This window comes from Calonectris borealis, chromosome 21 (assembly GCF_964195595.1).
Source record: "Calonectris borealis chromosome 21, bCalBor7.hap1.2, whole genome shotgun sequence".
In the NCBI taxonomy this organism is placed as follows: Eukaryota; Metazoa; Chordata; class Aves; order Procellariiformes; family Procellariidae; genus Calonectris; species Calonectris borealis.
In genome coordinates, this window is record NC_134332.1 from 1,587,788 (window position 1) to 1,603,654 (window position 15,867).

Sequence of the window (15,867 nt, forward strand, 5' to 3'; positions counted from 1 at the left end):
CCAGAGAAACACAGCCCCAGCCCGGAAAGACTTCCGGGGCTGGGAGGATTGAAATCTTAACACTGACCGGGGCAGAAAACAATCCTGTCCAGCTCAATGTGGTCAGAGTGCCAGGGAAGGAGCCAGGTTGTTTGCTAAGAGAGGAAAATCCAAGGTGGGGCCAGCCCTTGAGAGCAGCTTTGCTTTGCAGATCCCCCTGCGTCTCTCTTCCAAGGCAGACCTCGGCAGCCCGGGCAGAGCTCACATCTCCCTGCCGCCAGCGACTGCAGCACGAGCTTGCAGCCTGCCCAGCCCCGGCCCGGGCTGGCTTTTTTATTAAGAGACTGCGTGTGCTGCTTGCGGTGCATCCGCCGTCTGTTCACCATATTGCAATGCGCTGCCATGGAAATGATCATTCCCTGGGCGATATTTGCTGTTGCCGCCGCGGTTGGAGCCGGGTCTTGCTGATAGGGAAGCCGCTGCCTCTCCTGCCACGCCAGCGCCGGAGGTTGGGATGGGATCAGAGGACGTTCCACGGTCTGACTGCAAAAGCTGGGAGCTGCGTGGGCTGCGCAGCAGAGTCTGCATCTGCAGAAAGCTCTTCCTTCCTCGGGTATTTACTCAAAAGTGTTTAATAAAACCACCGAGCTCTTTTTCCCCGGGACACAGCAAGCCTGTCAGGCTCAGCCACGCAGCCTTTGTTCCCTGTGGGCTCACCATGCTGCATGCATTTAATAAGCATCCTCAGACGCCATCACGGGGGTTTTCCCCAATGCATCGTTGTTGATTTAACTGTCGGGATTACAGTCACCTCATGGAAATAGCGCTGCGGGCAAGCAGCGAGGTTCGGTCCCCTCGCTCTCGCGCGCTCGCTCTCTGTGCTTCATCGCAAAAGGTCTTTTCTTTCCCCCTTCCTCCCTCCTGCCGATCTGCTCAGGACTGAAAAATCAGTGGCATAACATGGCCAAAGCACAGTATCCTCTGGACCCCCACCTTGGGAAAATGGGGATGGGGCAGTATCCAGTGTCCCACACTTGCACTCTTGGATGTGTACTGAGGTAGGAGCTGCCCTGGCAAGGGGAGGAGGGAGGCAGGGGACAGGCTGAGCTGAGCTGGGCGGCAGATCCACCGCCGGGCTCAGCCCCTGCCTCTCTCCTCCCCTTCCCAGGGCTGGATGAGGGCCTACACAGGGTCTACTCATGCTTCACCGACCCCCTTTTTCCTAGTGCATCGCTAAACCCACACATCCATCCGTCTGTTGCTGCAGTGTTACCCCCAGACCTGTCAGCTTGTGAACATCTCCCTTCCACATCCACCCATGCAAAAGCAGATCGAGAAGGTGCTCCAAAAACAACCGACCATGTGAGCGAGGAATCTGGCGCTGGAGACGGCAGCAGCAAAGACAAACAGCCTTTGCCTGGCAGTGAACTCACCGAGCAGAGTGCACACAGCCCATACTTTGTGCTTTTTCGTGAAAAAGCCAAGTTTTGCTAACAGCTTTCTTGTGCCAAAGCAGGCAGTCGATCAGCAGGGGAGTGGTGAAGCCTCAAAAGTTGAGGATGGGGAAGGAACATACACACACACAGACGAGATTAATTATATCAACTACAAAAATAGTGGCTATTTTAACGTTAATACTTAAGCGATCTGACTCAGTCAGAAAAAGAGCCAAAGAAATTATTGGCATCAGCACTGGCTGGTCCACCAGACAAGCCATGGTCCCCGCTGGCACGGAGAGCCACCAAAATAGTTGCTTTTTGAGGGGTTTTGGAAAAAAATGCCAGTAGAGCGAGTTCAACATCCTGGTGCAACAGCCACAAACAGGGAATGCAGGAACGCATCCGCTAGTCCTGGGGACATCCTCGCCCGTGCCTCGGCTTCCCAGGCATCACCCTAATCTCAGATTACAACAATTTCACATACGTGCATCATTTCAAGACTGTGGGCAGCTTCAAATGGGACTCCGCAGCTTTGAGGTCATCAACCAGATCCTGAAGCTCTTTTAAGCTTGACAAGATGTGAGCGGTGCTGCTCTTTCCTCGCCCCTGGTTTTACTGCGGGCCACAGCAAATACCAAGCACTTACCGTCGTAACTGTTTTGATAACTGAGCTGTATATAACTAAGTAAGAAAGCCTCAGAAGTCAAGATTTATAACCCAAAACACACTGAGGCTCAAACTCTAGCAGCCCTACTGGCTATGACCATTATAAATTAATTTCAGCTAGCACAGCATTTTAGTGCTAATACATAGCATGGCTTTAGAGAAAACACAACAGAAACCAAACATACCAGGTTTTTGGGTAAATGGCAGCAGGAATGGTGCCCTGCAGGCTCTTTCCCCAGGAAACAGAATTGCAGATGTTCTAATGATGGCCAAATGCAGAAGAAGGTCTGGAAATCAGCACAACGGTGCCAAGGCTGCACATACAGCTGTCTTTCAAGAGTGACATGCAGCCAACATGCTGAGCGTTACAATTTGCTACACTATTAATTTCTCTGTTAAATTCTAGTATATTTTTTTAAAGACTCTATTCTCTTTACAGCCTCTAGGGCTGTAATTGTTATGCTAATGTGGGAACCTGGAAAGGGTGGCTGTGGTGAACTCATCAGCTCTTCTCCCAGTTGCCTGCCGTGTGGAGCCAGCAGTTGGCTGAGACAAAGCCAAGCAGGAGGAGGTGTTATGATCTTCCTTTGTGGCACGTCACAAATCACAGCTGGCAACTGGGAAACCACCTTCTTTCTCTGCTCCTGCCACGCTCATCCTGCAGCGCAGGAACTGCAGAGCTCAGCCCAGCCGCCTTGAGCCTTCACACAAGGCTCGCTACTAGAAGCGGGCAGTGCATTTGTTCAGGGACAGAAAATAAAAGACTCCTCATAACGACAACCAAGCAAGTGCTGCGCAGTTGTGTCTGCGTGAGGTAAAATCACAGTTGCAGAGGTAGCAGCAGCTTTTTGCAGCAAAGATGCCTCGCAGCATCCACCAGCGCCGTCAGGGCTGGAAGAGGGGTTGGAGAGGCTGTTCTCCACGCTGTGAGTGATGCACTGTACAAGTTACCTGAGCACCCTTCACCAGTTCTGCTGCCCAGCTTCAGCAGATGTTTTTACTCAAAAAAAACCTCTTTGAGAGAAGTGTCCCTAACACTGCAGGACTGAGGTTTGGAGCAGAACAAAGCTTTTTTTTTTTAAATATATACATGTAAGAACCTTCAAGATAAAGGGAAGGTATGCAGCTGCCAGCTGTCTGCTTTCCTGCCCAAATCTTCGCTCTGAAGGTAGCTCGGTGTCTTTGTCCATTCAATGCTGACCCGGGAGCACTCACAGCAGGCAAGGGGAACAGTTGCAGTGGTGGTTTTCATGCCACGAGCCAGACAGAAGTCAGCCTCTTTCAAAGATTACTCGGGAGTCATACGAGATCGTCAGCCTTCGGTGCATGGAGTCTGGCTGCTGCACACACCACCGCGCCACGGACGCTGCCGTGGAGCAGCCCAAGGAGCTGGTCACTGCTGACCTGGTCTGGTTTTAAGATGAGACACAAGCCTCTTGAGCAAGCTTTGCAAGCAAACTGCGCTGTCAGCAGTGATGTCTGTCGACCCAAACCCCACCCTGCAATCGTTAAGTAAAAAAAAAACCCACAACCAAAAAAACCCACAAAACCCAAAAAACATTAAAACATACAAAATCGACCTGTACCTAATTTTTCAAATTTCATTGCCGTAAGAGGGTGAACCATTGCCTCCCACAAGGCTGCTCTGATTCATGGCAACACACAGGCATTGTGCACTTGGTAAATCCCAGCAGATATTCCTGCTCAGTTTTTGCAACAACAGTTAAAACCCTGACTTACCATGAATACAGATTAGGGCATGCACGTACCGGCTTCATTTTAACATAGTACTTTTATGTTCCTCCTATGGAGCAGCCAAGCTCACTCAAAGAATCTACAAGGTTTAACAGAAAAAACAAAAATGAACCCCCAAACCAGAAATTATGCACACAATATACTTCACACAGAGATAAGCAAATGGAAAAAGACTGGCTCAGGCATTTAGTCCAGCTCACAGCCAATAAGGGGTTGTCCCCTACAGTATATTTAGCAGTGATTTGTCCAGTCCAGTGTTGATTACCTAAAACAACACAGAACTGCCTCCATTTCTCCAGGGAGACTGTTTGCAGCCAAACCCATCTCATTGGCGAAAGGTTTCTCCGAACATCTTGTTTTCCTCTGCTTTCATTTCATCTCACCTCTCCACAGCTCAGGCCTTGAGCCACACTAATTAATTCCCCACCCATTCCTGCGGTTCCCCCCCCCATGCAGCCATTTTGTAGCGTGCTACGTCTTCTTGGCTCTCTTCAATCATCACTTAGTCAGGCTTACAGCTTTAATTCTTGTAATCATCTCTCATTGCCCAATTCTCTTGTCTCGGTCACTGCAGCTGTTCTTTGTAGCCCTTCCAATTTGACTACCGCCTCCTGGTATGAGATCCATCCTAAAACGAACAAGTTTGGCTTCTCCCAGGGGATGCAGATCAATACCTTCACAGCCGTGCCGGGTGTGGGATTCCTTCTGACTTCACAGAGCTCCAGCAGAACAAAGCACCCCGAGCAGCGCAGGGGAAGAGGCAGCCGAGGCACTAACAATTGCTCTTTCACACCGCGCCGTAAGTGGTGGGTGCATCCGCATTCTTAGGGCGATAGGCTGCAAGGGGATATCGTGCCACCCTACAAAAACGACTCAGGACTGAAGAAGACCAGCAACTCAGAACAGTGTCCTCAGGGACAAAAAAAACCCTCATTAATATATTTACCCTTGCTGCAGACCCATGTTGTTAACAGCTCCTCTCCTGGAGGATGCTGGAAGTCTCTTACCAAGCTCAGCGCAATCATCCCAAGAGGGAGGAGTAAAAGGAGTTTTAAGCCATCCCCTACATTTTGATCTTCACCTATGCCACCTACCACCACTCTAACAGCCTCACCTTGCATGCCTGTTTATTTTTTTTCAAGAGCCATCTCATGCATTATATCTCAGCCACCCCACTAAAAATATTCCACAGGGGAGAAGAGTCATGAGTCAGCAGTGTCACCCCAAGTTACATTATTTTCCATGGATGAGAGGGGAGAGAAGAAAGGGATAACATGCATTGTTATTACTTAAGACACACGGAAGCCTTTGTTTCATAACTGAGGACCCCAGTATCAGGATCAGCTGTGCCAATACAAGCTGTGTTATTACCTCTTCTGCACAAAGCAATTTGGTTTTATTGACCATTCACTATACAGGGCACTACAACACACTCCTGCTCATTAGAGTCTGTCAGTCAGATGGCAAAGGAAGGTAAAAGCAAGATTTAAAGAGAAGGCAGCTCTTTGCAGTCATGAAGATAATCTTGCTAGAGCAAGAGCATTCACAGTGGGCATCTTCGACTGCAACAAGGAGCAGCAAATGAACGAGACAGTTCAGAATTTCAGACACTAGAAGAAAATCCTTAAAGCAGGTAAAACAAATTACCTCCTCTGGACAGGAAAACACCTACAAACTTGCATCCAACCACAGCAGATTGAGGAAAGCTTTGTTAGGGCTCTGGTTTTGTTTATTCTCCCCCCTACGTAAGTCTACCAGACAATCTCCACTTGCAATAGACCTTAAATACTAGGAGCTCTGTTGCAATTAGGGGCTTTTTCTTTCTGTCTCTCCTTGGAAAAGACAGTCAGAAATCAAGATTTTTCCCACATAACCTACACTTGGTCTCAATCTCAAGTGAGTCTTCCCACAATTTAGTTCCACTTTACACACCCCTCCCCTGACATTTCACCTTTCATTACAGCAGAGCGATTTTTTGCCCAGTGCAGCTAACTCCACTGTGGCACTGTGCACTTACAGCAGGGATGAGTTTGGCTGCTGTCACTTTAAGGGGAGGTGTTTTAAAGCCAAATATACATCAGACAGAAAAAGCAGAGAATGTTCAGTTTGGAGAAACTGAATATCCAAGAACTACCTGCATGAAATAGATATAGGCTACCCCAGTGCAACAACCAGCCATCATCTCCATCACATCAAGTTTGTTTTATTCTACAGCAGGGTATTAGTAAGGTCAAATGTACTTTTTATAGTTTAGTTCCCTGGTAAAATACCACCCACCCAAAGCCTTGAGGCAATGCAGAACTGGCTGCTTGGGATTTGCAGGGTAGAGAACAGGCTATTTTTGGTATTACCCCTCTGTGGTAGGATGAGAACTATAGGCTATACTGTAAGAAACATCTTGAAAACCTACATTTTGCGATAAAGGACAGACTTTTGAGGGGCAGGAGATTATCAGGAAGAGCACCTCACAGAAATACTTTGCCCTCCTCATCCCTGCCAACCCAAGCAGTTTGCAGAACTGAAACGCATGGTTAGAGCCTGACATCTCAGGAGGAGAACAACTACAGAAGTCCTAAATCACCCTCAGTCCAGCCTAAAACAAACAGGTCAAGGACCTGCACCTTTGAGATAATGTGGCCAGATCCACAAAGGATATTACTTAAAATACAAATTAAGGGGAAAAACGTGTATCTGGTCACCAAGGTTCAAAGCACCAGCTCCTTGTCCTCCCTTGCATGGCCAGCTGACACCAAGCCCTGTGCAACGGGGAGACCACAACGCTGGCTAGCAGCAAGCGGCCCTGGATGCACCCGCCTTCCTGCAAGGCTGTGAGAAACAGGGCTACAGGACACAATTCCATCCCTTTGAGACTCAGTCCATAAACTACCGAAGTAGTTCAGCTTACAAAGCTAAAAGAGGAGCGAGGCACACACAGGCACAGCTGTAGTACCTGGAAGTCTTTCAGCTCAAGGAAAGGCACCTCAGTGAACCCCGCTGTGGGTCACCGACAGGAAAGCTTTTCCCATAGATTAATTATGGGTACACAAGATTTTTGTGATTTAGCCCTGCACCCATGATGCATATGTTAATGGCTGCAAATGGAAATTAGGCATGGGGAAATGCTGACTTTGGAATCAACGGGTCAGCTTGGTTGCTAGCAGTTCAGAAGCAGAAAATGAGATGCATTAAACTTCTTTCTGGTCAACCTTTATTTTACACATTTGCATCACAGCAGGGATACCAAGTTACACAGACCATCCTGATTTGTATCTACCTTGCTTCTCTTCAAATACTGTTCGTTGTTCTTTATTAAAAGAAAGTTTAAAAAAATACTGAAAAAAATCCATTTGTACATCTGAACATGAACTGAGGAATAGGATATTTACAGATCACCAAAAACCCTGGAACTGGACCTTGCTGTACACAGGAAAGTCTTTCTGAGTTCTTTTGGAGGTCATTTACTAAATGACTTCAAAGCTACATTGTACAAGGTGCCCTAAAGCTGCTTAATGACACAAGAGGATCTAGAATTAATTATTAATAGTTACTAAAGGAAAAGGGAAGCTATTTAGACCCATACTCTGTTTTGACAGAACAGGTACCAGCCCAACGCTCCAGTATCCTAGCTAGATGACGAAGTGCTTCTGATAATGTGGAGGTCAGGCTCTACTTTATTACACAGAGAGCAGAACACCAAGTGAAATCCCACAGGGAAGTATTTATTAAGAATTGTCCTTTCTACAGGATCGCTGCAGTCAAAACATAAATGGGTTCTTGAGCCAGTCAACCTACAAGGAGTGACTTTTCTCAGCCACTTTCTTCCAGTACCATCACCTCACGTAAGCGAATATCTCTATTTTTCTTAAATCCTGTTCCAGCCACTTGCAAGTACATACTGTGCAGAGTTCTTGCAGGATCATTGCTATAACCAAGCAAGAAACTACAAGGGGGAAAAAAAACTACAAGGGGGAAAATACACAGCTTCCCAATATTGTTAAGTAAAAGTGATTAATAAGCCCAAAACAGCATCATACCCAGCGGCTACAAGAAAAGCCAGATTAATCCAATTTAGAACAACGTTTTCCAGGAAATCAACCCCAGGGAACACAAAAACATTGGTCAAGTGTCTCTGGGCAGCACCACCTCAGTTTTCATGAAACATTCAGGTTACTGAAGTGACACACAAGGTCACAGGTTTTAGACAGTGTAAGTCCCGCTATGTTTCAAATATCACTGTACCTTCTATCTACTGCAGACCACCAGCTCCATGCTCTTTTTACAAATGTGAAAAATGGGGAAACATTTTATGATTGGAGATCATAACACAGAATCAATAAAACACATTTGCTTCAAAGTAACAGCAGTCTATTAGCTATCATGACAGGTCAAACTGAAGGAGACAAACCAGGTAGACTGAAGCAGGAAGGATTTCCTTCCCTTCAATATCTGCGCTACTACCCAATTATTTTTTTAATAGCTAAGCAACTTCAGTTCTCAGAGCTCAACAGAACATACAAATATCCAATATTTGCTTCAAATGCAGCCAAGCAATTTTCAAATAGACAACAAAAAAACCCCCTTTCTTGTCAATTTGATTGTCAACAGCCAGACTGCATTTCTCTTCTTTAAGAGGAGCATACTGTAAGGAAAAAAAAAGACTTAACACTAAAAATCTTCCATTGGACTTTCACCAAATGTGCACACTGGAGTGATTAGGACATGCCTTTTCATGGCCAGAAGGAATGTTACAGTGCTTAAGGATACATGGTGGATGCACAGTCATGCTAGAGAGAGCCCACTTAGCTTAGAAAAATACATCTTCCACATTACTACCTCCAAGACAAAATACTGCAATGCAGCAAATTTCTACAACCTGCTCCCAGGGTATGCCAGCATGGAAATCCAGGAACAGGGCACTCAGCTGGAGAGAAACACTGAACAATGCACTGCACAGATCATGACATGCTGAGTTAGATGACAACATGAAAGAGCATCTTAATAGGACAGCATGTGGCTTCTTCAACTCAAACTGCTACATTCTGAGCAAGCAGCAGCAGTGTTCCAGATGACCCCATTATGTCTTGCTTTCTTTTAGCACATCTCTTGATGAACCATCAAGGAAAACATTTTCAAGCCTGAAGAATGCAAGAGTGTGGCAGTTGCACTGCAAGGAGGTTTCCTATGGAAGACAGCTTGCTGAACAGTTACAGCAGGAAGGAGGAGTGCATCAGCGGCATTTGCACGTCATCATCAACAGGGATTTATTGGGGCATAACCTGCATTACAACTGAAGACTGTACCAATCTCATTTTTGTCTGCAGAGGGTGCCAAGTACTCCGCTGCAGCAACATACATGAATGCATTCAAAACCATTTATTCTGAATTGCACCAGACCTGCTTTTCCAGGACTCTGGTCATTATACCGCTGTGTACTAACAGGGTGATTGTTTTAGTTGCTCACTTCAGCAAAAGGCAAAGACAGGAAAGTAAGGTTGTATCCCAAAACGATCTGTAAGCCACATGCAGCTCTTCTATTTTCCCTCCCCGTGAAAGACAGAGCTTCCTACCAGATAGAGAGCCGTCAGCACTTGAAGGGCAAGCACTGCGATTATCCTGCCTGGTCAGCTCTAAACTGCCACTTTTCACAGCAACAGAGTCATGCACTTGCCAGTCACGCAGATGTGGGTTTGCCTAGGGAGGAAGGGGGAGGGAGTAGCCCTCCCTTTGATGCTTTGCAGTGCAGCACACACTGTGCTGCGTGAGAAGCACAGCTGCAGCCATCCTCTCCATCCTCTAGCACCCCAGCCACTGTCCAATCCATCATACAACCCTGCAAGACAGATTTCTCAACCTGCTCTGTGGAATTCCACCAAAGAAAGTGGAAATTTACTTTGGAAATGGCTGCATTAAGAACCTCCTATCACTCTGGTTTTTGACTTGTACATCCACATTCATTTTCTTTACTAATGCTTAGGTCTGACTAGTTACTGTTGTACTGCGGGTTAGCATCCTGCATTAAGTGCCAGCTGAAGTCCGTTGTATAGCTGACTGCTGAAGCTCAGGTCTGAACTTGGAAACAGCTCTTCTAAAAACACTTCGGAGTACTGCCATGGCTTTTCATGCCAAGACAAAAAAGAGTCACCCATTTTTTGGCCTTTGACTATTGAGCCAGGGACTCGGCAGATAAACCTACACCATGCGCAACTTTAGCGAAAAAATGCATATAAGAAAAGAAACCTGAGACTAGGGTAAAAGCACTCGCCAATCGGCACCTCCACTGATGCTGAGGTATGGAATAGGCAGCTGTTTGGAACCAGCTCAGCCCACGCTGGGATCTTGGCACAGCCCCTCTTGTTTTTGGGTGAAACGCCACAGCCATCAGAATTTTACATCTCATTCGCAAATTAACAGGTTCTAAGACAGCATCATATCTGGATTAACACTGTTATTGCACCTCTGTTCCTGACAGCAAATCTTTATCCTTTACATACTTCAGTGCCAATAGAGTTCGAGTCTCCAGTGGACTACTCTGAACAAGTTTACAGCCTGTCTGAGTAGCCCTTTGGATGCAGACAGTAACATTTCCACAGGGACAGAGTAACCGTGCAGAGAGAGAGGATGAGTTTTTTCAGGTATTGTATTAAGCATATGATGAGCTGGGACTGCCTATGTTTGTTTATAGTCCGATTTTTCACACCTCAGCTACTTAATATGCAGAAGATTTCCTCATACGGAAGGTCTAAAAGGCTCATAGGTCACCTAACAGCCTTTCTAGTTGTGTAGGCTTCTTTGTTTTCACTAAAACTGTATCTTTGCAAAACAATGACAGCAAAAGTCAAACCATGACTGCTGCAATTACTATGCAGTTACGGCTGAGGAGGAAAACCTAGAAGAGGGCTCTGTACCCAGAGAAGAGGGCTATTCTCATGCTTTATCTGAAGAGAAACCAGTTCCAGGTATAAAAGCAGCTAGATTCATTTCTACCATTTCCATGATGCATAGAACCAACATCTGGGAAAAGAAGTGGCAACTAGAGAAAACAATGCTGCTCTTCACACAGCAAGTCTTGGTACAGGCTGCTCATTTAAGAGCTCTGAAAACCCTGTTCAAGACTGAGGAAGAAGTGGTTCAAGGTTCCAAAGAAAATCCCCCTCCTAAACTTAAACTTAAAGAATAAAAAAAAAGTGGCTAATAGTCCTCTAATCAGTTGTGCCCCAGAGATGTAGTCCCTTCAGCCAAAAAAGCAATTCCCAAGTGAGGTTGTAGAAGATGCTGGCACATCCGAAGCTCTGTGATGATGACTATCCCTGTCACCCTGACAGAAGCACTTTGCTTGACAGCACCATATGTCAATGTCTCTACATGAATATTAAGGCTTCAGTGGGTCAGTGAGTTATACTTGATTTATTTTTCTTAAAGCTTATCCTCATGACATCAGCAAACCACTTCCATCCTTCCCCAAATTAACAATCATTTGCTATGCCTTACTACCACAGCTGCAGGCACCAGCTTGCCTTACTAACAATAGCAGAATACTACAGATAAAATGCACATAGCATTTGTAACACGCCTCTAAAGACTCCACTGCAAGTTTGCAGCTAATAGTTAAGACTTCCGTATTCTCCTGCATTGCGTGTTCTGGCCATAATCTTCTCCTTTCCTGACAAAAACCTTTCAGGACCGGAAGCTGCAGTTACCTGGTTTTGGCAGCAATACCGTGTTGACCAGTTCAGCCCATGTCAAACAGCAATATCATTAATCCTACATAGCCAGAGAGGTACAAGTAACCACCCAGAGAGGCTAAGTAACTCAGGATAATGGTGAACCAGAGGTTTATGCTGCAGTACATCTGCTAGACAGATTTCCACTGGAGATTTCCAGATTTCCACTGGTACTGTTTATACTGTGCCAGACAGGAGTGTCTTTTGAAATACTTTGAAAATATTTTATGAAGCAGATCAAAGTGCTCTGGGTGACAGCTTGAAATTAAATGTTTAAGATAGCATGGCAGACCCCTAAAAAGCAAGCATCAGTCTTACACCTCTTGTGTACTTCTTGTCAGGTGGATGTGGATCAAGAGCAATTCCATGAAGAGTGGGGAATTTACATTAACGCTTATTGCGCTACAGGCTAGTGCTTTTAATGGAGAACAGTCACTTGCTTCCTGTATAGCAATACATTTGAAAACCTGACACATTCAAGTGGATACCCGCATGGGTAAGACAAGAAGATACTTATCAACTTTCCCACTGATGTGAGTAGTGGCAGAAGTCATCTGGTCCAATACCCCATTTAGTCTCTCAAATAACTGCAGTTGTTTCTATTCATTTGTTTTGCAATGTTTTGTCCAAGCCAAAGGGAGAGTTTATAAAAAGAAAAAAGAATACTTACATCTCTTATCTTCTTTTCGCACCTTCTGACACGCTTTGTAATTCCCAGCATACATGTTACATAGCAAGTGTGTATATATATGCGCATTATATAAAATATATAGTTTACATACACACTAAAGGTCTCTCTTCACATTAGTATTACACATTCTGAAGAACGCAACTGCAAACAATTCAGAATACTTAACCGATCCAGAAAGGGGGAAAAAAAGAACAAGCTACCCAAAATCCCTAGGAAAGCTTCACACTCCTTGCAGGTACCAAGAGATCCCATTTTCTTATGATCAGAGGAATAGTTATATTTCTGCACTGCCTTGCTCCCCCTAGACACACCCCACTCTGCAGTTTCAGTGTTGGGAAGTGCTAGTTGCTCCCTTTCCACTGAGAGTAATATTAATAAATTAAAAAAGTTTCTCTGAAAGTGCTGCCTTAGTCCAGTCCGTCATGCCGTGCTTTCCCACTCGCCCCGTGGCTCTGCTGAACCATTCACCACTTTCTTGACCTTCTTCATGCCCTCCATTACTCCAGAAGTCGTCACCCTGGAAGAGAAGGGAGAAACATCAGAGAACCGAACTTGAACTGTACCATCCATTTGACCAATAGCCCAGGCTTGTGTTCCTGCACATGTCAAGTAACACTTCAAGTGTCTCATTATCAAGACCTAGCAGCCTTTCCTATTACCACCATTTTGCAGGCCAGGTATCATCTTGGACACAACACTGATGGGTGGTGGAACCAAGGCCGTTGTACTTGACAGCCTCAAGGCCCTCCCCATCTATCATTAAACTAAATGAGCAAATAATATTTGCTCATACTTGAAAGACCATAGCAGGGGTGGTTAAATGGTTAAAGCAGGTGTTTAACTTGCTGAAGTTTAAGCAGCTTGCTTAAAAAACATTTTGCTGTACAGCTGAACATCCTTAATTCTGTACATTAAATACTTTCTTCTGCATTTGCAATGCTTTTAATAGGTACAGCGGATTATACAAACGCACACACAGTGGACAGTGCCCCAAATGAACCTTATTAGCTTAATGCACACCAACTCCTGTTAATAGCAAAACTACTCAATGAACAGCAACAAAACATCCTTTTTATACCATCCAAGTCTGGATTTGTTATGGCAATCTGACCATTGAACTATAAAGCCTCATAACACCGATCAAACATTAGGCAGACTGAACTGTTTATCCAGCCAGAACAGCACCGTTCCTCTCAGAACTACCTTGGCTATCCAACAAGCTTTTCAACCCAGTACCTTTCTCTGTTGCTCTATAAAACAGGCTATTCGCATGCACAAGACATTTGCTTTTGCACAATATTATTCTCATACTGTGCAGGTATTTTTTTCCCCACAAATGTGCTACAAAGGTTATTTTGGATGCTGAAAGTAAGAGTGCCAATAGCTCAATGCATTCACAAGGGATGCCTAGAAACATACATAAAACTGTCCTGTTCAAAGATGCCGCTGTCAGTCTTAGCAGGTGAAAGCACAGTTTGCCATGTAAGGCTATTTTATTTGATCAGACTAGCTAACGTTTTCACAGTATCACCCAAGAGAAGTAGTAATCTTCAGATACATGCTTCTGGTAATGCCCCTAGTTCCACATTAGATATCAGCTTCTGTACATGTACTGTAAAAATAATTTACTCAAACTGATGTGTTCAGTGACTTTCTAGCAGTGGCAGTACTGGGACTGTCAGTGGTTCAGACACTTTAGAGTGGGCCTAGATGAGCTTGTTTAAGGGAACAGGGAAAGAGTCAGGAGAGTACAGATCAAATAGCAACTTCACTCCCTGTTGAAATAAAAAAAGAGGAGAAAAGTAAGCAGGTTGCTTAAAGGAGAAAGAGGGCATTAGTAAATAGTAAACATTTGCCTGGAAGAAATCACATCAAGCTTATCAGCACAGAGAACACGTTGATCTCCTAAGTTCTCCCTGTTGACAAAGGTTTTTGTACAGTCACATAGAAAAAAATCTGGGGAAACATGAGCTAGACAAAACCATCAAAGTAGATGCATAACTAATTGGAAAAGCATGCATTGAGATGTACTTAATGGTTTCCTGTCAAAAATGAAAGAACATTGAGCATGGTTCCAGAGAGGTCTGTCCTGGGTTCACATCTACTCAATATTTTCAGTAATTGCCTGCGTAATGGAATAGAGAACTTGCTTATTAAATCTGCAGAAGACACCACTAGGAGCTACATATTTAAGAACAGGACTAGAATGCAGAAAGATTCTGGCAAATCAAAGTAATGGTCTGAAAAATATGGGACAATGCAGCAAGATAACTACAAAGTGTATTATTTCTGAAGACTAAACTTTGTAATTACAGAATAAGGAGCTAAGTATCAATTCTTCAGGGAGGAGCTGAAGATTACAATGGACTACAAACCAAAAATGAGCCACTAACATAGCAATGCAACAGCAGACATACTTGGATATATAAATAGGTGTTTTGCATATACATGATACCATAGTCGTCCTAACACTTGACTCACAGCTAGTAAGATCCCACCTGGCACACAGTCTAGATTTTAGCACTGCACTTTAATACAATTACAAATCCATTATACACCAAGATGATGACAAAAATGATCAGAGGTTATGGCCAAGAGGGAATGATCCACTTTCATGGAGGGAAAGGACAAACAGCTACACACGGAAATTGCAGCCAGGTCAAGTCATGTCATTTACCAGAGAGGCCATTCACTGTCCCCCACCCTGCAACAATAGCAAAGAACTGGGGAGAGATTTCAGGGTGGATTCCTCAACAGTGAAAGTTAAAGTCCATCTGATGAGCCCTATTCTTGTCTCATGGCAAGTGTATGGCGTAGCTCGTGAGTCCTCATTTTCTCGTATTGTTCATGTACAATGGGCAATTCCTCTCCCTCTCAAAATCAGTTCAGCCACACGTTAGTGCCCAGCAAAATAAGGGTATCAGCACTAAGACCAAGCACACTGCAATTCTCATTCTAGTCCTCTGAGCAGCCTCAAGACTTCAGTTCTGACCTGCAATACTGCAAGTAAATGTTCAACTGAAGTTTGCTGAACTGCATTTCTAGCCCACAAACTAGCAGTAGCTAAAATGCAACAGAGCCTTCTCACTAAACCATCTCTCTCCAGAGAGAATTTTTGTGGCTGTCAGAGGGATACCTCTCACAAATGAGGCACAAAAGGAGTTTCCTGAACACTCCATTGCACAGTGGTATGTGCTGCAGAAATTTCACCATTTTCTCCTCCTCCCCCGCCCCCCTCCCCCCCCCCGCATTGTGTCCAAGGTATCAGAGATGGCTAAACATTCAGAAGCATTTTCAGCCCTCCACAGTGGTGGATCTCAGCTGTCTTTTCTCCTGTTTTTTGTTCTATAGTCCCAGCAAGAAACGCTGTGATACTGGCAGCAGCCAGCCTTTACAAGCTATTGCAAACTGGAGAGAAAACTGATCAGCCATTAGCAAAAAAGATGATCTCCGCATGGGAAAGATGTGTCAGGTGAAGAAAATCACTTCTAATGGAGAGCATCACAAACCAGTCTGCTATGAAGCACAACCTGAGAGAAAGCAGAGAAATGCAACCAACCAGGACTTCAAGTCTCAGCACAGAATAGGTTGCCTCATAACACAGTGAGAAACTCCA

The 15,867-nt window shown here is 44.9% G+C and overlaps 1 protein-coding gene across 2 annotated transcripts in view; it reads right to left on the reverse strand.

Moving 5' to 3' along the window:
• Positions 1 to 11,563: 11,563 nt before the first annotated feature.
• The window catches only part of GPR107 (G protein-coupled receptor 107), a 40,198-nt gene continuing 35,894 nt past the window's right edge, over positions 11,564 to 15,867 (reverse strand). For both annotated transcript variants that reach the window (XM_075170246.1, XM_075170247.1), the window contains exon 18: positions 11,564 to 12,768. In XM_075170246.1, the coding sequence (XP_075026347.1) occupies positions 12,672 to 12,768 (97 nt within the window). In that variant the 3' untranslated portion in view covers positions 11,564 to 12,671. The remainder of the gene's footprint in view (positions 12,769 to 15,867) is intronic.